The sequence below is a fragment of the Camelina sativa genome, chromosome 9, assembly GCF_030686135.1.
Source record: "Camelina sativa cultivar CO46 ecotype springtype chromosome 9, ASM3068613v1".
In the NCBI taxonomy this organism is placed as follows: Eukaryota; Viridiplantae; Streptophyta; class Magnoliopsida; order Brassicales; family Brassicaceae; genus Camelina; species Camelina sativa.
Genome location: NC_141888.1, coordinates 28,673,368 through 28,696,241, shown reverse-complemented (window position 1 = coordinate 28,696,241; position 22,874 = coordinate 28,673,368). Strand labels below are relative to the sequence as shown.

Sequence of the window (22,874 nt, the reverse complement as noted above, 5' to 3'; positions counted from 1 at the left end):
TATAAAAATGTTATAAACTATTCTACCGTTTTACGGGTTGACAAACATAATTTATGTGGTTTCATCTATACATGCATATTTAAACATTTTGTATTTATAGTTGTGCAATTCGATTAAAATGGTGTAGTGTTTTGTAATTGGATATTTAATTTATTTTTACTTTGTTACTTATTAGTATGTATCAAATCTATTTATAATAATCTATTAGCTATTACAAACACTTCTTTGAAGAAGGTAGTAAAATTTAAAATTTTTGGTTAGTTGGGGTCTTTTGGCAAATATGTTAACTTTTTGTCGTTTTACATCCTATTATTAAAATATTATTGTTTTTGTTTGTCCCCAGTCCCACCGAGTAAGGTGTTGACTGGTTCTCCTGCTACTTCCCGTAAACGCTGCGTTTGCGGGTGGTAGCGGTTGCTAGCGATTGGAACCAATCACACAAATCGCTCCCAATCGCTCTCAATCGCTCTTAATCACTCCCAACCGCTTCAAACCACTGAATTCCAAAAGTTGCTTCCCGCAAGCGTTTGCGGTTGCGAGTGATTGAGGTTGCGAGTGATTGCGGTTTCGAGCGTATATATATTTTTTTGTCATCACATGTTAAATAGTTTTTTAAAGATTTTTTTTAGAAAGATTTGTTCAGTAATCTGTAATAAACAATTTTACAAATTATATGCACATCTATTATAGTTATAAATTAAAATAAATTTAGATAATTTTATGAATATTTGATTAGAAAGATATGCTATTTAAAAAAAAAACCTACGCTCTTTGAATAAAAACATTATTTAAATAGTCATTTTCTAAGTTATAAAATTACAAAAAGTTGAAACATCTTAGCTACTAATTATCAGGATATATAGGGGAGGAGATGTTTACACTTTACAGTATGTTGTTAGGTTTTAACTAAAAAATTAAAAACTAATATTTTCTAAAAATTTAAGAAATATTTGTGTAAACAATTAATATATTTTTTTACAAATTAATAATTATTCTATAGAATATCTTCTAAAATATAATTGACCCACAAATAGAAAACCTAATCAAAGATAACTTAAAATGCCAAATCTTGGTTGTTGTAATTTAACTTTTTAAATTATGATCTTAACGAATTTAGAAACAACAACTTAATTAAATTAGGATCCGAGTTTTATGGAAAATTATATTTAATATTAGATTTGTAACAGTAATTAATATATTTAATATCAGTTCCGATTTTAGAAAATCGATTAGTCATTTTAATATTTTAGTTTAAATTTTATAAATTAAATTTAAATATCAATGGCAGTCTTGTAAATAGGTGGCAAGTTCAGGATTTATTTGCTAAATGTATTTGAAAAATATATATATAGATATGTTGATTTTGGAATTTTATTAATTTTTTCATAATAGTTGTTTTTGGTAATAATCTAATATTTATAGAAAATATTAACAAACCAACTAACTCAAAAGATTTAAATAGCCTGATCAATAATATTAAATCAATTAATTAAATTATCTTCAAAAATTTTAGTTTAGAATCTGATTGTTACTAACATATAATAAAATTAAATAATTAAACTACTGAGTAATTTAGTATATTTTGTTATGGTTACATAAAAAATATGCAAAATTGTTATGATTACAATATAAAACATCAGAAGATATGAATTTGATTTTTAAACAACACAAAAAACAACACAAAAACATGTTGCAATAAATAGTAATATTTTATCAATATTTTCTGTACTATAATAGTTCTTACAAATTCAAAAATTTCACAAGTGAATCATATCTTTTACACGAAAAAACCAAGTTTTGAATAAAAAATAAAAAATTTTAGTTATATATTATGTTTAACTTAAATAATATTAGTTTTAGGATAATAATTTTACTTATAATAATTTTCTTTAAATCGATATATTATGTTTGACACAAATATTATTTCTTTAAATCGGGTTGTTCTTGTATAATAAGAATACATATTGTTTTAAGATTCTGAATTGTTTTCTCGGGTTTTTTTCTATTTTTATAATTTAACTCCCTCTCTCTCTAGATTTTTACATTCTACTATTTCCTCATTGTTTTCTTCAGATTTTAAAATTGAAAATCTCTCAAATTTTTGTACGATAGTGTAAGCTGTTTTTTTTTTTTTTTTTCTGTTTGTATTTGCCGTGACGTTGTTTGGAAAAGGAAAGTTTCACAAGACTAAAAAAGACTACTTTTAATTGCCTAACCTCACATTCAGTAGAACTTTATATTGGGCCGGGCTGTAGCAGTACCAGACTAAAAATACGTGGATAATTGGCTGACTCGTAGTTTGTGGCGGTGGTCACGATGATATGTTTAGATTGTTTGTCTCTGTCTCGCTCCGTTCCTCCGTCCGTAAACTTTTCATCATTCATCCGTGCAAAGTCGGTCTTGACAAAGTATTGTTGCTGAAGAAGGAAACAGCTCATCTGGGTAACGGGTGGAGGTGTACGTTTTCTTTCCAGGAATCAATCAGAGTAACTTTGAACACTTCGAGTTTGTGCAATGATTTTGGTACGCTAATATGTTGCAAACTTGCAATGATTGATTTTTCAAGTTTGGGTCCTGCTTTTGAAAGTTTAAGATTCAGACTTTTCTTCTAAAATTCCAACTTCTGATGCAAAACAACTCAGTACTGTCACTGAGAATCCAGCAAACATAAGCAATGATGGACCACTGGTCTTCAAATAGTACAAGGAGTAAATAAGCTTACAAACATATGATTGCTACATTTAAATCTATAGTGAAGATATCAAACCAAACATCAAATGTCATACAATCATTGTCTTTATACATATGATCTCTTTCTCTTGGCAAATCTTTTCGATATCCGGTTCAACACGACCGTTGAGCAAGCATAACAAACCCTAGTACCCAAACCCCAAGAAAACAAACCCTCTCAACACACTCAAAAAATTAAGTAGTAAGAAAGAAACCGTACGTACGTTCTTAGACCGCTGTAGTAGATTTCCTGACAGTGTAACGGTAAGCAGCGACTTTCTTCTTGCGAGACAGAGTGTTATCAACAGAGAGAATGAGTTTCCCAGCTTCTACTGTTGTGAAAGAGTTGCATACAGCTTCATCTGAAGCTTTCATCTTCTTCGGTTTCTCCACCACAATCGCGTAACTCTCTTCTGCGTTTGGAACAAACTCTGCACTGTACTCTAAATCCCATCCTCCTACTACAATATCCCATGTTATGGTTGCTCCACCCTGTAATGATATATAATAATCCACACACACACATTTCAGAATTCATCTCGCTCACTTGGCCATTTGTAAAATGCTAGTTTGTATAATTACCTCGATGCCTTCGATCTGAATGTTAACTTTCTCACCGCCCTTGATGGAGAATTCAGAGGCAGGTTTTGGCGGTCCGTTTTGCGAATCAGTAGGACGGCTAAGGCCACCGTATTGCACTGGAATATCTTCTGGCCTTATGAACCTATAATAGCAACAATGGTATGCATATATTTAAACAAAAAGATTATAATAGCCAAAAAAGGAAATGGTTAGAATTTTTAAGTAATTTACTTGTAGAGTGTTTCGGCTGCGTTTCCTTCTTTGGACATCACAAACTTGCTCTTTGTTCTGTGAGTCAGGAAAGGGCTGAACATTGAGTAGATTACACTGAAGTACCAAGGCACGTTGATGAATATCTGAAATTTTTTAAAAATATATCCATCAAAAACTTGAAAGAGTTTGAATAGTATATTGAGCCTTAATGTGTACCCTATGTTGTACCTTGTGAATAGATATTAAACTATTTGATTGGTCTTAAATGTCAATATGAGCGATATGTTGCTTAGATATTATGCAATGTTTATGTAGTACTCGAGAATAGAGACTGACTAGAATAACATCAATGTACGTACGGCCACACAAAGAATGCTTCAATTACACTGTAGCAGTAGACGACAAAGCTAGGGGAGGTAGTATTACAAAAAGTAAGACAAAAAGAGAATCCAAAATAGACTAGACAGAGAATAATGACACACAGAAACATCTAAAACCATTCATACTTCTTCTATCCAAATTTTTCAAAATTTAAACCGGAACTTGTAAAAACACACACAAATTAGACCAACAATTTCCAAAGATTTAGAGCAAAAATGTAAAGAAATTAAAGATTTAGATTCCCAAAATAAGCATTTAACACATTTCAGATTTCTTGAAATGAGATTCGCTTCTGTTTAAATGTAACAACAAGCAACCTAACACGCAAATCAGAGCAAAAGCACATGAAGGGGAAAAAAACAGTAACAATTCCGAGGGTTTTTCAGACAACACAAGTACAGTACCATAAATTCAGACAGAACCTCATTAAAGAAAGAAAAAAACTTAAAGAAATTTAGAGAAAAGGTTGAGAAATTGTCACCTTGGTAGCAACCATCTCAGGGTAATTATCTTGAAAAAGAGAGAGAATCTGATTAGAGGCAACTCTAAGCTCTCTTTTAGGCATATCCTTAAGATCTGTAACTTGAATAATGGAATTAACACCACCAGGTTTGAAATGAAGCATCTTAACACCTCTCTCCAAAACCTGAACTCTCCATCTAAGAAACTTGTTAAGCTTCTCTTCATCACCAAACACTCTCTCGTACATATCTTTCTCTTTAAACACACCGTAAGCATTGTAACAAACTGGGTGTCCTTCTTTGTCGTAGCCTCTCATGTAAGCAACTTTACCTTCCAAATCTTTGAAACCCAGATCTTCCTCTGTCAGTTTCTCTGTTTTGAACTCTTCTCTCCACTCCAAACACTTTTCAAGCATCCTCAACGAGTCTGCTACTTTGAAATCTCTTGCTCTGAGGAATTTGAGGAGGATAACGTCAGCTTTGTCGTCTCCACCTAGGAGTGGTACTCCCCACATAGAAGAGGCTTTGGAAGATGAAGATGAAGCTGAGAGCTTTTCTTTGAGTTCTTGAAGTGATTTTTGCTCGGCTGGTTTGAGTTCTGTCACGAAGTAAGTGTCTTCTTTGAAGTGGTTTGAACGGAGAGTGATGAGTGAGGTTATGAAGCTTTTCTTTGGTTCTGCGTTTTGGGTTTTTTGGTGATCAAATGGGCTTGGAGACAATGAAGCATCCATTGTTTCTTTCTTTAGTTTCTTTTTTTTTTTTGGTGTTCTTGATTTTTTGTTTTTCTTGGGTTGGCAAGAAAGAGAGATATTGAAGAAACAGAGGAGAGACAACGAGGATCGATGTAATAATAAGGAGCAGAGGGGAAGAGTGAGAGTGACGGGAGAGAGAGAAATAGGCGTGACTCTGATTTCTGAATTTTTGAACAGATAACGCGGCTTTTTACAATATAATTTACTTAAAAAAAATTCTGATAAAGCAATCTACTATTTTCCAATTCCAACGATAAAGTAATGTTTAACCAAAAAAAAAAAATAGTAACCATAGAAAACAATACTATAAAGTAATGTTTTAAGATCAATGGAAATGTTTTAATTTGAAATTGTTTATGTGAATATGAATTTGATTATACAAGCTAGCAATAAGATTGGGAAGATCTTTTTTAGGAGTGGAGGAGCGTGATAGTCACGTGCGTTAGGGGGAGGAGCGTGAGTTCTCTGAGCAGAGAGGGAGGGTAACGTGTGGAAGAGGTGATAATAATGAGAAGAATGGGATTGGGGCGTGTTTGTGTTTGTGGTCATCTCATCTTATGTCTACACCTAATGGGTCCCCAAAACCTTTTTCGTGTTTTTTATTTCTCACTCTCTCATTCACGTTCAAACTACAATATCGCCTCTTACGTTCAAAACACACCCTTGTCTGAAAAAAATACTAGAGGTCTTATTGATGTATGAAGGCTTGCTACACGTACGCAGGGCATTGAGTTTTATTGTATCTCTTTGTTCATGGTCATTTCAAAATGCGTTGGAAACTTGGATCTCTTTGGTTATCTTATCTACATGCTTACTTATTTATTTAGCTAATGTAAGGTAGAAAAGAGAGTGAAGCATTTATAGAGATTCACCTTCATAATTTTGCCAATGTGAACCCATTGATGGTGGCTTGATGATTCTTGAGTGGAAGCAAGGAGTAAACTAATAAATGCTTTACTCTCGTTTCTTAAAACTAGTTTTATGATTCAAATCGTTTTCACAACTTGTATTTCTCATTTAACCCGGCCCCATGTTTCGACCAAACCACTCTTTTCACTGCCGTTCTAAACCGGTTTCTCAATAACCATAAAATGTTGAGACTATATCTAATATGATTGTAGTTTAATAGTATAAAAGGAGACCAACACACCACCAAGGCCTCAAAATTGTAGTTTACTCAAGAGGGTTATGGCCAAAGTAATTCCAAATACAAAAGACTCGCGGCCACAGGCATAGTTTTGGTAATCGCATATTTAGGACCTAAATATTAGTACTATTATTAGTTCGTTATTGTTTTTGTTTAGTTCCCTCCTCTAGATTCTAAAAAGCGAAAGGAGTTTTAGGCTCAGCACTTTGTTTCAAGTTTCAACGTAATAAGAGGGAGTGATTATGAGAATATCTGGGGATCCGATCAATTAGCAAATAAATTAATAGAGATTACTTAGCCAAAAACAATCATCGTTCCACCCATGCGGTTCAACTTTATATACTTTCCAGTTCATTCCCATAACCTACAAATTAAACATTTAATTAATTAATAACGTTCACGAAACTGTATCTAATCGAATAATTATTACCAACATGTGTAAATGCAACTAGCGTTTGGACCATCATATATTGTAACTGAATTTTGCAATAACACGATCATCTGAATAGTCAAAATTATAGTATTTCCTTACCTTGATTTGCTGTCAACTCATCATCATTCCTAACCTTTGTTAATGAGTATTTTTTTGTTCCTTTCACATAGTATTATTTATGATCATATGTTAAAAAAAGAAAAATACAAAACCATGCCAGGCCACTTTCGCTTTCCTAGCTTTTCTAGAAAACTGAATATGAACACTACAAAAAATCTCAGACATATTCCTTTTTTCATAAAAATAAATTGGAAGTTACAAACAAACATATAATATCATCGAAATAATTTCAATAAAACTTATGAATTTTAATAGTTTTTTTTTTCTACTTTCCACATGTTCTTTGTATAAATACTTTTGATTTTCCAATCCTTTTCCTAGTTTTTAATTTATTTATATTATATTAAATTTATTTCAAAAAGTTTCAATCTTTATTCTTTTTTTTATATATCTATTTTTGTCAATCTCTACATGAAAGAAAAAAAAAATCAGTATTTTTAATTCTCTATATATTTGAAAAACAAGAAATTATCAAAATGTTTTGGCGTTTCTTGATAACATGGTGGACCTCAGTGTGCTAATTCCCGTGGACATGCTTTGCTTTAACAAATGTTTGAAAATTGAAACCTTTGGCTTTGGAGTTTACTTTTGACTTGGTGGTGCTTACAGAGGAACACTAATCGATTACGTACACTTTAATCATACGGGATTTTGCCTTAAAGACAGCCTCTGTCCCTGTTTCGACAACTTTGCTATTTTCTTTTTTTCTATTATCAATTTGGTTTTCTTCCAACGACTTTCTTTTTTATTTTAAAAATCCATTTATCCTAATTCCTAGTCCACGAAAATGAAATTAAAAGAAGAAAAAAAGCAACAATTTTCTCATGTGCAACCAAGCCCGGCCCATGGGTTTGTGAAGCCCTCACCCCACGCCAAGAAAATGTTTTTTTTTTTGTGAATCTTCTTTCAGTGTGTCAACCAAAGTTGCTACTTAAAACATTGTGGCTTGATAATTGGCTATTGCATTATATGTATAGTGGTCTTAACCCTAAGCTTCTTTTATTTGTGTTGAGGACCGCCTAAGCATCTTAACTTTGTTTGTCCTTGTCCATCCCTCTTTTTTAACTGTAACATCCGCGAACCAATTTTTAAAGTTTTGGTGTGGGTGTCGATCGACACCTTTGGTGTATCGATCGACACCATGTTTTCCGGTTTGGCCGGTTCGATTTTTAAATTGCTGTTTGGTTCGGGTTGGTTCAATTAAATCCCTAAATCGTTTATAAGTGACTAAACGACGAAACAAGGGTTTTGGAAAGGAGTTTGTGTCGCCGCTTGTGTTTTTGAGAGAAAAAAAGGAGAAAAGTGTGTTCTTGAGATTCCGAAGAGAGATTTGGTGAGATTGCTGGCTATTCTTGGGTTTTCTGTTGCTGGGAACGAAGGAGAAGCTTCCTAAGGAGTTGCTCTACTGTTTTTCAATCTTTTCCTTCTGTTTTTGAGGTGAGTGCTTGACCATGGTTGATCTAAGCATGAGATCTCCTTTGTTTTGTGTGATTCCTTGTTGTTTGTGGTGTTTGCTTGCTTGGGTACATTGTATTTGTGATTTCTAGTGAATTCCGAGATGGTTAGACGTGTTTGGGGTCGAAATCGTGTTGATTGGAGTTGGAGTTCGTCGCTCGTTTTTGCGCATATCGTGTCTGCAGAAGAGGCATCGATCGATACCATATTGAGGAGCATCGGTCGGCACCATATCGAGTAGCATCGATTGGCACCATTTCAGCATCGGTCGGCACCAGTTCCTGTAGCATCGGTCGACACCGATTTAGCATCGGTCGACACCGATTTAGCATCGGTCGACACTAGTACCTGCCGAGTCTTATTTTCCTGGTTTGATGTATTGATTGTTTTCTTGTTGTTTGTTGACTTGGGAGTCTCATATGCTTGTGTGTATAACCCAGTAGATGGGAGGACGGCCTCACTAAGTATTTATGATAATACTTACGCATCTCAATTGTTGTTTGTGGTGTGCAGGTAAAGGCAAAGTGTGATCGTGAAATCAAGGCGATGATGAAGGGATGTTCTAGAGGCTTGATTGATTGTGGCTTAGCTGTTGTTAGGTCGCTAGATTAAGTCAACGGAACATTGTAGGATGTTAGCTTTTGGTTATTTCTCTATTGGATTATTGTGTTATTGGATATTGGTTTTGATTGTTGGAATTCTTTTGGTTTAATGGAATTTGTTTCTTTGGTTAACCGCGGTTGTTGATTGTTGCTAGGTTGTTAGTGGGTATGGGACCACTAGTGAATTACATTATATATAAAAAAAAAAAAAAACGGGAAGGGTTGTTTCACTAACCATCACAAGTGAGCCACTGATGGCTTTTGTATTTCTTCTTCTTTGTAACATCGTCCAAAAAAATCAAAAGTGCCGTAAAGTTTGAAAAATAAGAACACATAAGGTAGAAACACAAGTGATAGGCAAGGTCGCAAGGACATCCCGACGGTTCGTAGACCAGAACTCTATGGTTTGATCATTAAGCCGGGTTCTCGGTTTTTAATGAGTTTATCCAGTTCGTTACAATTTGGATTTTGACAAAAGTTGAAGAGAATGTGTTATTCTTATTAATCACAATACACGAGTATATATACATACATGAGGAAACCTAGATAGAAGACTCTAGAATATATGAAATAAAGAACATTAACATATCTAGAAATATAGTATATAATATTTACATAACACTCCTTAATACTCCCTCTCAAGTTGGAGCATGAAGATCCCGAATGCCAAACTTGCCACGTAAATATGTAACTTGTGGAGATCCTAATGCCTTGGTAAAAATGTCTGCCAAATGTTCTGTCGTAGGAATGTGCAAAGTAGTAAGGGAGCCATTCTGAATCTCATCTCGAATAAAATGACAATCATTTTCAATATGCTTTGTCCGCTCATGAAACATCGGATTCACGGCAATATACAAAGCAGCCTTATTGTCGCAAGCCAAACGCATAGCTTGCTTGTGAATCACACCAAAACACGACAAAAGCTCACGATTCCATTTCAACTCCCGTGTGGTAAAACTCATAGCACGATACTCCGCTTCTGCGGAAGAACAAGACACTACATCTTGCTTTTTCGCCTTCCATGCCACAGGAGAGTCCCCCAACATAACAATAAAACCCGATAATGACCGTCGAGACACCGGACAGGATGAGTAATCCGAGTCACAATAAGCCGTAATTTGCAAATCCGAATCAGCACTTAAGAAAATACCTTGCCCAGGACACCCTTTAAGATAGCGTACTACCCGTGTTGCAGCTTGCCAATGTTTAGTACGAAGTTGTTTCATGGACCGGGACAACATATTAACGACATAAGTTAGTTCCGGTCTTGTGTAAGTAAGATACACTAAGCGATATCATTGTGGATTGTCATAGAAATCCCCTGTCTCAACCGATAACTTGTGATTCTCTTTAAGAGGAGTAGAAACCGGTTGACCCCCGAGCAATCCACAGTCATTCACAATGTCCAAAGCATACTTACGCTCATATAAATAAAAACCTTTAGAAGATCGTGAAACTTCAATGCCCAGGAAATATTTTATCACTCCCAAGTCCTTCATCCAAAAACATTTGCTAAAATAACCTTTAAATTTAGCAATAGCTTCAAATTCGTTACCACCAATCAACAAATCATCCACATAAACTAAAACATAAAGTCGCATATCTCCACGAACCAAGCTAAAAAGAGAATAATCAGCTTTATGTTGGATAAACCCATATCCCTAAAGAGCAGCCTTGAGTTTAGCGAACCAACACCGTGGAGCTTCCTTTAAACCATACAATGACTTCTTCAACCTACACACTTTCGTCTTGTCCTTAGAAACAAAACCTGGAGGCAATTTTATATAAATTTCTTCTTCTAAATCCCCATGAAGAAATGTATTATGAACATCCATCTGATGAACTTCCCATCCTTTAACCGCAGAAATTTTGAGAAACATTCTTATTGTTGTCATCTTAACCACCGGAGCAAAAGTTTCATCAAAATCTATCCCTTCTTCTTGTTTAATTCCAAAAGCAACCAAGCGGGCCTTGTAACGTTCAATCTCCCCATTTGATTTATATTTGATCGTATACACCCAACGACAACCAATAACCTTTTTCTCGGTGGAAGATCCGTAACATCCCATGTATGTTGATCCTCCAATGCAGTAACCTCACTGGTCATAGCATTATGCCAAAATTTATCCTTAACAGCCTCCGCATACGACGTTGGTTTACATGTCTCCGTTATTGCAGCCAGAAACGCTTGCTGCGAAGCAGAAAATTTGGCACAAGAGACATAATTTGAAATAGGGTAACGGATCGTACCTTGAGACGAAGATGGTGATGGAGAGAAATCTGATGAGAGTGGTGAGGGGGCAGTATTACAATGTGTGGTGTGCAATACATATTCATTAAGATGACCTGGCAGCTTTCTTGCTCTTTCACTACGACGCACTGGTACATGTGCGTCATTATTAGTAATCACACTCGGCTCAAGTATTTCGGCGGGAGAAGAAGACCCATCTTGGTGAAGATTCACATTAATATCTTCCACATCCGTAGTAGTATTTTCAACAACCCGTGTCGGTAAAGTCACCTCGTCACTTGTCATACCACCACCATGTTCAGTGCTCCTTCTTACATCTACTTCGGGTACATCATCAAAAAATGCACCATCATCATCATATGAAAGTGACTGTGACGGAACCAACTTTAATAGATCAGATCACGGAGAAACCGTAGACTGGAATGGGAACTCAGATTCTTAAAAGACAACATCACGCGATACAAAGAATTCTTTTGGTTCCAAGTCAAACACTCGCCAACCTTTCGTCCCAAACGGATATCCCATGAACAGACACCGTCGACTTCTCTCACCAAATTTATCTTTATTACGAGTAACCTTCCGAACAAAACACAAGCTACCAAAAACTTTCAATGAAGTTTAATCTGGCTTTACACCATACAACATCTCATTGGGTGTCATTCCTTGTAGAACATTTGACGTAGTTTGATTAATCAAATAACATGCCGTAAGGACACACTCACCCCAAAATTTGATAGGAACACTCGCTTGAAACATCAACGAACAAGCAACTTTAAGAATATGTCTATGCTTCCTCTCAACTCTTCCATTTTGCTGAGGCGTATATATATATGATGTCTGGTGTAAAATTTCTTCAGCAGCAAAATATGACCTCTTAGCCATAAATTCTCCACCATTATCACTACGCACCACCTTAACCTTTTTATCAAATTGCCGTTCAATCATCTTGAAAAAAATCTTTAAAAAAACAGCAACATAACTCTTTTCACGCAACATATAAACCCAAACAGCACTTGAAAAATTATCAACAATTGTGAGAAAATAAGCAGCCCCAGAAGTAGATAAAACACGATAAGGACCCCACAAATCGCAGTGAATTAATTCAAAAATCCCAGCAGCTTTATTAGAACTCTCATGAAAACATTCTCGGGTTTGTTTTGCCTTTAAGCAAATATCACAAATTGTTTCGGAACTCACGTGTTTCCCAACTTCTAAAATATTCGATAAATAAGAAAGAACACGACTCGAAGGGTGACCAAGACGACGATGCCATAAATCCCATGAACCCAAACTACTCACTATCTTGTGAATCTTCGCACCAAGCACTCCTCTCAGCACGTACACACCCCCACACTCTTCACCAGCTACCATCATCGTCCTTGTAGCACGGTCCTGAAACACACATAACTCATCAGTAACCGTAAAGCTTCCTTTATGAAGTTTAAGAAATTGTTGCAACCGAAATCAATGAACAAGTTAACTCCTTAGAGTATAACACTCCTCGCAACCATAAATCACCACCCAAACAAAAATCCCCTTGCTTGTTAGCCACCACATGATCACCGTCAGGCAACCCGATAATACATGGATTCGTATGAACCACATTGCACAACATATCAAGATTCCATGTCATGTGATGCGATGCACCTGTATCAATAATAAATTCACCATATGTTGTATTACCATGCAATTTCTCACTTGTCTCTGATTTTTGAGAAGACAGCAGGCTCAGAGAGATGTCCATCTTCACTTAGCTGCAGCAATGATTGTCAATCAAAATCTTCTGTTTTGCGTGATAAGTTTGCTTGTACTCCACCAATAAGATTGGCTTGTACACCAGCAACAGCATTAACACGTCCACCAACACCTCTACCACGTCCAAATCTTCCTGCAGATCTTCCACCACGACCAAAACGGCCACGTCCTCTTCCTCTTTCATTAAAATCACGACCTCTTTCTCCCCACCATTCTGGGAACCCATTCAACTTGAAACAATCAAATTGAGCATAACCATACTTGCCACAATGTGTGCAAATCACATCATTTTTCACGTTGTTGATACGTAGAGGAGTATCTTCTAGTACCACCGTTTACCGCAGACCCGACAGCCTCTGGAATTATCTCCTTGTTACGAGTCACAGTTTGTTGTCTCTCTTCACGTATGACTCTCTGATAAACTTGAGAAAGTTTAGGAAGTGGCTCCAAACTTGTGATAGCAGAACGAACAGTACCAAACCTCGCTGCATCCAAACCGTTTAAGAAGGTATTTGTTCTCTCTTCATTGCGATCTTCTTCTAACTGAGCTGCCATCTCCCCACAACTACATGTTCTGATCGGCTTGTAAATCGCCAATTCATCCCACATCTTTTTAAGCTTGCCATAATACACCATCACCGAATCTCCGTTCTGTTTGCAGTTAGCAATGTCAGCTCGTAGCTCGCTTATCTGTGGTCCATTACCAGCAGAAAATTGTAACTTCAAGTCATCTCACAAATCTTTCACTTCATCCACCATAGATATAGAAGTCTTTAGCGTAGACTCAATAGTATTCATTATCCAAGCAATAAGCACTGAATTCACAACCTCCCATTGTTCAATTTCTTCAGCATCAACCGGCTTCACCAACGTTCCATCAATAAACCCTAACTTTCTTTTTGTTCGCAAGGCATTCCGCACATGCTTAGCCCACTCTTCATAGTTTTCTCCCCGTAGTTGAACTGTAGTTATAAGATGTCTCGGTCCATCCGAGGGATGGAGATAAAGTGGTGACAACACTTTATCTGTTGCCTTTGATACATTACCATCACCTTCCACGATCTGTTTCTTCTTACTCTCGTTGTCGTTCTTAATTTTTGAAGTCATCGCAGTCTTCCACCGTTAACCTCTGTTTTTTTTTTCTCTTGCCTTTGTTTTTTTTTTTTAAACCTTAGCTCTAATACCATGACAAAGGTTGAAGAGAATGTGTTATTCTTATTAATCACAATACACGAGTATATATACATATATGAGGAAACCTAGATAGAAGACTCTAGAATATATGAAATAAAGAACATTAACATATCTAGAGATATAGTATCTAATATTTACATAACACTCCTTAATAGATTTCACAACTACTACCTAACCAAATTATTGAGTGGATCACGATTCACGAGTTAACTGGTCCGACAGGCCGAACCACTATGTTTATTAGTTCGAAAATCATATCATGAGTTAACAACATTGATGGAAAAGCTGCTCACGATCATAAGTCCTAACGTTGTGTCGTTGTCACTTGTCAGACTAAAACGTAACCAATTTATTCGTTAGTCGAAAACAAAAATAGGTGGTAAATAAATATATAAAACGTTTTCCATATTTTCAAAGTGATAAGACTAATTTCAGATAGTAGTACGTAGATAATTTGTAGCCAACCGTTATAAAATAGTGACCGTTCGAAAAATAAACATGTCTCATTTAAGGCGAAGTAACGGCGCTACGTCCGCAGCACATGGATGTATGAAAACACAATTTAAAATAAGAGAAATGGTCAAGGATCCAAAACGAGTATCTTAATACAGTATCATCTGACTTAATAAATTAATTATATTTCAACTATTATCTAACCTTTTAAGGAGGGAACCCAAGAACTAATTAATCCCACTTACAACAAAACATAAATTTTTTTCTTTACATGCATATTTCCAAATTACGGACTTGTTCTTTTGTCAGTGTGTGGTCCAATACGGTAACAGTATGAAACCAAGTTTTCTTGGAGGGCGACGTAGCTGCGATAATTGATTGAGTCACGTCAAGTTGTCAGATTTGAAATCGGAAGATACTATGTCAACCATTGTTCACATAACAAAAACGCATTTTAAAATAATGCAATACAATAATTTGGAGCCGATAGTTTACCCTATATATTTAAGTGGCCATGTGAGATCTTCTCTTCCACAGCTCCCACACACCATACAAAATCCTCTCTTGATCTCTTCCTCTTTCGGTTTTTCTTCAGATTCTTGGAAACAAAGCTTAAACGGTATCAAGAAACGGGCTTGTGGAAATGCCTTGTCTTTACATTACAACCAACGTCAATTTCGACGGCGTTAAAACCGATCCGTTCTACTCGGAAGTCACCAAGGCCATTGCTTCTATCGTCGGACGACCTCAGAACGTAAGAAACCTCTCTCAAAAGTTTAATCTCTCTCTTTTTAAAGATTTTAAACCCCAAAAAATTTCACCTGCAAATGCGTTTTTATTTATATCTCACTTTATAAATAAAAACTTTTGTCACTTTATAGAAAACTCAATAGTCAAGAGCCTTTCAAATAAACTAAAAAAGAAAATTATTTTAATGTCTTTTCTATCATTTTTATTACTTTTCCACATCAAGACTCAAACATCTCCTTTTTTTTATTTATTTTATTTTAAAGAAGACAATATTTCAAAATGGATAGAGTTCTTTTTGTTTCCTGTTGGAAAATACTCTCTAAGATAATAATTGAGTGATCCTTGAATTTTCTAAATAATAAAAAAACGGAAGGCAGATGATATTATTTAATTTATTGGGATGCTATTAATAAATAAGCATTGTTTACATATTTCACGTAAACTGAATTCCAAATTTCTTTTTAAATAAAAAGTCAACTTCCTAAATTTATTTATTTTTATATATGTAAACTTGACTCGAAAAAAGAAGAAGTTACTTGTAAGTACAAAAAAAGGAAATATCGATATATCCTATTGAGAAATTATGAATATTAGATTACTAGCATGTGGCCAAGATTTTGTTTCCTCTAAAGATTTTGACCTTTATGTGCTGTGAAGATAATATACGTAGGAGATTAAAGATCTTCCAAATTCTATTTTAACATATTAAATTAATGAAATATATATATATATATGTACATTGCAGTTAGTGATGGTGGTTTTGAAAGGATCAGTAGAGATAGTGTTTGGTGGGAACAAAGACGCAGCTGCATATGGAGAGATTGTGTCGATGGGAGGCATCACCAAACAAGTTAAGAGAGAGCTCATCGCGACCGTTGGTTCTCTTCTTCACACTCACTTTTCTATTCATCCTTCTCGTTTCATCTTTAAAGTTTTTGATATCAATTCTTTGCCTCTTCCTTCTAAACTATAAGTTGATGATCTTAATCAATATTGTTTTCTTTGTTAATCAATATTGTTCATCAAACACAATCATCATTTCTATATTGATATCGTTCGAATTAACGAACACATATACAGTCACATACTTTTCTATCATTTAGTGTGTTTTATTTATGAGTCTTCTCTATATTTTATGTTTACAAGCTTTTACTATTTTATCATCAATTGATTAGCTATCGACCGTATAATAGTAAATATATGAGATCTGAAAAACAAAACGTACCGAGAGAGGTCCTAATCCGAGAGACCTAGACCAAGTCCAAAGTTTCAACGTTTTTGTATATACTTTAGCAATTTTTAATTAGAGAGAAGAAGTAGTCTCCTTCTTTAAGATTAGAAAACAAAAGTTTGAAAAATCATTGATCGAGTTTCCGATTAGCAACAATCACATCGATTATTTTTAAATAGGACCTAAAAATTGAATGAGTGACACTTGACAAATAAGTAACCAGACGTACACATTAATTCTTCATTCATATGATTGGGGCCAACAACGGTTGGTATACTGTATACACGTTCTTGATTTTGGACCACAATAGAGTGGTAGAGGGACCAGAATAAGGGATCTGGGAGAACAGTAAGATAAGATTTCAAAATCCAACTTAAACTTAGCATGGCTAAAAATTTTAACATTTTTTCAAGACAAAGTTAAAACCGACTTATAAAGTTAATCACCACCGCTAAAAATAAGGATCCAACACAAGATGATGAAAACCAATAAGTCTCCTCGACTAGTGTGGCTAAGTAAGTAATCAGCAATCTTTTTGCCTATCAAGAGATACACAAAATTCGTCTGGTGCGATATGATTTGGTGTACGAAACAAATGAACGGTGTGATAGCTGACAAGTCATTGCGAAGGCGTACAAGCTATTATTAGAAAGAAAGAAAGAATAATATACTGTAGCTAAAATTGTTTTTATTGATTAAAATCCAAAAAAAAAAAACAAAATTAAGTCTTTAAAATATCACATGTCTGAAAGTACAAGAAGATATGTAGAATCCAAAAAAAAAAAGAAAAAGTTTTTTTCGTCTTGTACTTACGAAAAGAGGTTCATGTCACCCACGTTTACCTGTGGGGAAAAAATAGTTTAGTCAGCAGTGAGCTCAACTAACTTATGGTAATGGCCTAATGGGTGGGATGCCAAAAACATATATACCCATATATGTTCAAATTCCAATCGAATAATATTACATCATATGATTTATATTTTTTGGATATGCAATGACGACAGCCACAATCCACAATCACTAACTTTTTGCATCAAGATATATAATTCAGTTTCTTTTATGCAAGTCCCAACTCATTTGCTAAGTTATCGAAATCAATAGTATTCATACGTGGAGGGTAACCAAACTTTAGACTATGCAGATCTAATCAATAGTATCAGCTCTGACAGTCTTTTTTTTTTTTTTTTTTTTGGGATTTATTCTCTTCCTTGGTAATGTTAATGTGGAACCTATCGTCATTGGTCACACTATGGTTACTGTTATATGTATTCTTCCTTGGTAATGAATGTCTAAGCAGATGATATCACAATGGTTACATTATGGTTACTGATATTTATTATTAGAGTGAATGGGTTGTTTCCCAATTTAACATATGTCGGAGCTTCCCAAATTTGGATTCGGATCGAATCACGTAGTCGTGACTTTTGTCACGTAATCAAATGTGTTGTATTGAATTTTTTTTGTCAATAGCATGTAATACACATAAACTTTGTGGTGACACAACGACATTACTAACACAAACCACGAGGCTACTAATTTTGGTAATGGTAAATATGGAAAATAAAACAGGCTAATGCAGTAGTTAATAATGATTTAAACATAAATTATAAAATTCTTCAAATATTATATGTTGGGATCTTGCATGATCTATCTAGTCTTTTCTATAAGATGTACAACATATATGTAAGCAATATTTTGCATGAAAAATCAAGAAAATACAATTCCAAGGAGAGAGAAACTATATATGTACAAGCTAAGTAGAACAAACACTAATTAGAGAGTGACTGAAAAAACCAGAAGGAGATAAAAAAAAGTGAAAGCAAAAGAAAAGATCCAAGGCCAAAGCTGTCTGAGTCAGTGGAAGTCGTGGAGGGAGGAGATGGTAAAAGGAGAATAGAAGGGAGCCATGGAGAGATCCAAGAAGAAGATAAGACATGTAGAAGCAAAAGAAGAAGCAAGAGAAAGATTCCTACGATGAATGTTCCGGTTTGTAAGAATGGTAATATATAATCCTCTAATAGAGTGATAACGTATGAGCCGCATAAGATCCATCCGAAGAGTACCACAAGCACAAGTGGAACTATTGGCGATGGCCCTTTGCTCTCCATTTTTTTTTGCTCTTCTCTCTCCCTGTCTCTACAGTCTTAGTTAGTGTTGAATGAAGATGAGATCAGAATGTGCAGTTGTGATTAAGTTTTTAAACACGTGATTTGTTTGGATGCATGCGGTTAGATAACCTAATTAACGCAAATTTCTTTTTAATATTGCCTATTCTTATATGATCAACTCTATAATAATCACCATTTCATAGATTATGTCATCTTATATATAGTATTTAAAGGTAAATGTTATAGTTTTCAACGAATAGGAAAACCAATCTAATTAAGTTCACTACAAATAACAAGTATCTCTTTCTTTATTGCTACGTTTGCATTTTCGTTTGTTAAATTGTTCAACTGCCATTACGTTTGATACGAGAAGATAAACAACTTCCGTATCAAGATTAAAGAAACAAAAACACTTCCATATATGTATGACGATCTCATCAATATGAGTCAGACATAGTTTCATATATGCAAAGGTAAGACTTCCTTAAGAATATATGTATATCATATATGCAACGGACTCTAACAATAGTTTCATATAATATCATCAAAGCAAAATGCTAGTACCAATATGAAAATCTGTTTTTTTTTTATCATGAAAGCGCCACAAAAGGCTCTCTCATATCCTATTATCAACATCTTCGAATGAAATTAGTGGATGACGGTTGATGTTGTAGCTCGTTAGAGTTCGAGTCGAAGCCACGCCCACGGCGCTTGTTGATCAACTCCATGAGCGATCGGTGTAGCACCTGTGTTCTCGTGTCCACCAGCGATCTCATTTTCTGTTGTAGCCTTACTCGTCTCCGCTGATGCTGACTTTGATCATCATCAATTGCAGGTGAGTAGTGGTATGTTGAAGCATTCAACCAATTGTTAGAGCTTCTGCTGCTACCGTCCATTACATCGTTACTTGAACCGTCATTGTTGTCTCCAACTGCTACAGGAGAGTCGTGAGAGGAAGAAGCAGAGGAGAAAAGGCGAGTGCTTTCCTCTGCATCTTCATTTTCCTCTTCATCTTCATGACCAAAGCTTTCGTGCCGGATAGAAGAGTCATTGGCCCTCCAGTTGGGGACGAGCAAAGATATCTCATTTTCTATCATTGCAGCAATCTCCAAAGGATCCCAATCAGTGATCTCAAGTTCTTTAACCATCTCTAAAGCTACCTCTAGAGGTGTGTCACTTAATATGTTGAACGGGAATTGAATGTTCCTCATGTGACCTGTGACACAGCCAAACATATTCATAAAAACATTTTCCATTGGTGATTCTTCCATCAAAGTTTCACCATTCAGGTTACCCAAAAATCAGAAGCTAATAGTTCATTTATTTCCTATGATCAACAGCTAATACTAAGCTGTTCCAAATCCTGTAGTCCGGTTCAGCTGAGCAAGTTTCTAGCAACCCAATATTCAGTACCAAACAAACCAGACAAGAAATTTCTAGGAAGTAGAACTTTAACGTACCATCGCCATCTAAAATCTGTACTTGAAGAAAGATATTGTGGTCTTCTGAGTTCATCCTTCCTGTTATAGACATATCCGTTGTTCTAGTTGGATCACTCGTTGACGGCAGATGCTCTAACACTGTTCCATTTGCAGCCAAATTCTGGATTGCCAGTTGTGGCGGCAATCTAGAAAGAGGAGCTAAATCTCTCTCATCAGTTGCGGCAAGGAATGGGTCCTCCAAGAGCTCCTTTGCAGGCAATCTTCTTGACACAGTTTCGAGGCATTTACCAACAAAACGTTGGGCCTCCATGTTTTGGATTAGATGGAAAGATTCAGGCAACTTCCCCTGAATCAAATCCGCATCAAAGAAAAATTAACATATCAAAATATTTTCCTGCAAAGATAAATGATGATTGAGATGAGCCTCATGCACTCTGCTTACCGCTGTAACTTTCTTGTATATTTGGGCAGGGTTGGTGCATTCACTATAAGGATAATCACCGGTAAGCATCTCTAGGACACACATTCCAAATGAGTAGATGTCAACAAGCTCATTGTAATCTTCTTCGTATAGCTCTGGTGCCATAAATTCAGGCGTTCCTAATAGTATATTTAAGTGAAAGGCAGAGGTTAATTCTGGAACTCACAGAGTTCTGTTTAAGAACATGGAGAAAACAAAAAAAGAGAGAATACCTATGACGCTGTGCGCATTTTGTGATCCACGGAGAATTGCAGCTAATCCCAGGTCACCAATCTTGACTTGCCCAAGGTGGCCATTAACGAAGATATTATCACATTTGAGGTCTCTGTGAATGACAGGAGGATCATGTCCATGCAGGTAAGCAAGACCATTCAAGATCTGGCGTGCCCAGCTCTTGATAGCCCTGATATCAACCTTTTGATACTTCCTTCTATACCTACAGATGTAAGACAAATTACAAGGTTCCTTTAAAATGGGAATCTGCACACACACACACGAAGTTACAGTTTTGTTTGGGTAGAAAGCATGAGGTTAGAAGGTTCTCCTTACTCTCTAAGGGTGCCTGATGTGAACAGCTCAGTGATGAAGTTGAATGTTCTGCGGTTGACATCAATCCAAGATGTGCAGTAGCGGATAATAGATTCGTGATTGAGATTCTTGAGGAGATGAACCTCAGAGTAGAGACGTTGCAAAGGCTCAGGTGATCTGAAGACCTCATTGAGCTTAACCTGATTCCATGCGACTTCCATTCCTAGAACATGGTCAAATGCTTTGTAAACCGTCTTCATTGCACCTTTGCCAAGTACTTCTTTAAACTGCACACCAGAGAGTAGGAGAATCAACCCAATGTTCAAGAAGCAATCTCATGTAATTAACAAAACAAAATCTTCAAAGAGACCACAACTCTAGAAAATGCAAACAGAGGAAAAGCTCTGATCAAAGCAAGTGTCATCAGAGAACAATTACAAAGCCAACATATCTCCAAAGCAATGGCAACATTTGAATGGAACAGATAGTACCAAAGTCAAAACATTTTCAGAAGACAATCGAAAGAGAGAGAGAGATCAAACTTAGGATTGATCAAATTCAGAACAATAACTTTACCAATCGGCTAAGATTTTAACAAGCAAAAATCGTATAAGAGAGAGCAACTTACACGGCCGTAGCGACCGGAAGGATCTGTCTCAACGTAAGGGATGGAATCATCGGAAGCTCCGGCGGAAGAAATCTCCATAGACATGACTCTATACTAACGGATCTATCAGAATCTCAAATTGGGGAGATTTTTTCACACGGAAAAGAAAAAAAAATCGAAACTTTGGGGGAAACAAAAAAACAAGATCGCGATGCAATAACAGACGAGAGAGTTAAGAGAGGAGGAGAGAATAAGAGAGAGAAGAGAGAGAGAGAGGAAGGGTGAAGGAGGGGGGGTGCTAGAAGAAGAAGATGTTAGGTTTTCCTTCGTGATTCTCGTAGGAGAAGACGCCGAAGAAGAGAAACCAAAAGAGTCTGGAATAATAATCAAAACAGAGGAGCAGAACAACACAAGCCATTTCAACAACAAGACCTTGTTGACGTAATTTGTATTCGTCGCGCTCTTTCGCAATCATCTGTCTTCTTACCTTACGCACCTTCATTCCCAAAACCAAACCCACAAAATAAAAATAAAAAGGGCCACACCACACCCAGAGAGAACAAAAAAAGTTTGGTGGGAAAGTAAAAGAGAGAGAGACGAATATGTGGCTGCTGCCGATCAAAGTGGGGCAAAAGTTAGGAAAAAAATGACTCTTTTTTCCTCGGGAAAAGGAAGAGAATTTGTAAGAGAAGAGAAGACAAGAGAGGGAGCCAAACTAGACAATTCTGAATTTGAAACACCCTATGATTCACCATCGATGATGATTCTGATTCCCTTCAGCTCAAGCTCTTCCTTTTGACCCTTTATTGATTGTTTTGTGTGTGTGTTTGGAGAAGTCAAACCGAGATCCTTTGATTAACGTTAAGTATGTTTTTGCAGAGACGAGTGGTTTGAGAGTAATGTTTGAAACCGATGATTGCGTTACTTTGACACGGACAGACCCCCTTTTTCTTATGTTTCTCTTCATTTGACTATTTCCACTATATATACAATATTCAACTTCAAAGTTTTTGGAAAGTGATTTGCAAAATCCAGCACTACTGATTGAGAGAGAGAGAGAGAGAGAGAATATAAAAAAACTGGTCAGATTTGGGGGATCTAACTAAATCTATACACACAGAAGAAAACACATTCACTACTGATGATTTTGACCATGGATTCGATTGAAAGCACTAATTCGATCACTAAGTTCTTTTTA

General features: G+C 35.8%; 3 protein-coding genes and 1 pseudogene across 3 annotated transcripts; 1 reads left to right on the top strand and 3 right to left on the bottom strand.

The window, feature by feature from the left end:
- Positions 1 to 2,713: 2,713 nt before the first annotated feature.
- LOC104711712 (patellin-6) lies at positions 2,714 to 5,648 on the bottom strand. The gene is made up of 4 exons (XM_010428441.3): positions 4,388 to 5,648; positions 3,544 to 3,668; positions 3,313 to 3,454; positions 2,714 to 3,222 (listed from the first exon to the last, which is right to left on the bottom strand). The coding sequence occupies exons 1-4, from the start codon at positions 5,096 to 5,098 to the stop codon at positions 2,959 to 2,961; spliced, it is 1,242 nt and encodes a 413-aa protein (XP_010426743.1). The 5' UTR covers positions 5,099 to 5,648; the 3' UTR covers positions 2,714 to 2,958.
- A 6,903-nt stretch (positions 5,649 to 12,551) lies between these two features.
- Positions 12,552 to 13,989, bottom strand: LOC147938928 (uncharacterized; annotated as a pseudogene).
- Positions 13,990 to 15,028: 1,039 nt separating this feature from the next.
- On the top strand, positions 15,029 to 16,377 carry LOC104711711 (uncharacterized). The gene is made up of 2 exons (XM_010428440.3): positions 15,029 to 15,283; positions 16,025 to 16,377. The coding sequence occupies exons 1-2, from the start codon at positions 15,173 to 15,175 to the stop codon at positions 16,250 to 16,252; spliced, it is 339 nt and encodes a 112-aa protein (XP_010426742.1). The 5' UTR covers positions 15,029 to 15,172; the 3' UTR covers positions 16,253 to 16,377.
- Positions 16,378 to 19,098: 2,721 nt separating this feature from the next.
- On the bottom strand, positions 19,099 to 22,794 carry LOC104711709 (putative serine/threonine-protein kinase WNK5). The gene is made up of 6 exons (XM_087466873.1): positions 21,698 to 22,794; positions 21,091 to 21,356; positions 20,754 to 20,977; positions 20,503 to 20,660; positions 20,079 to 20,406; positions 19,099 to 19,834 (listed from the first exon to the last, which is right to left on the bottom strand). The coding sequence occupies exons 1-6, from the start codon at positions 21,779 to 21,781 to the stop codon at positions 19,248 to 19,250; spliced, it is 1,647 nt and encodes a 548-aa protein (XP_087322999.1). The 5' UTR covers positions 21,782 to 22,794; the 3' UTR covers positions 19,099 to 19,247.
- Between the last annotated feature and the right edge of the window lie 80 nt (positions 22,795 to 22,874).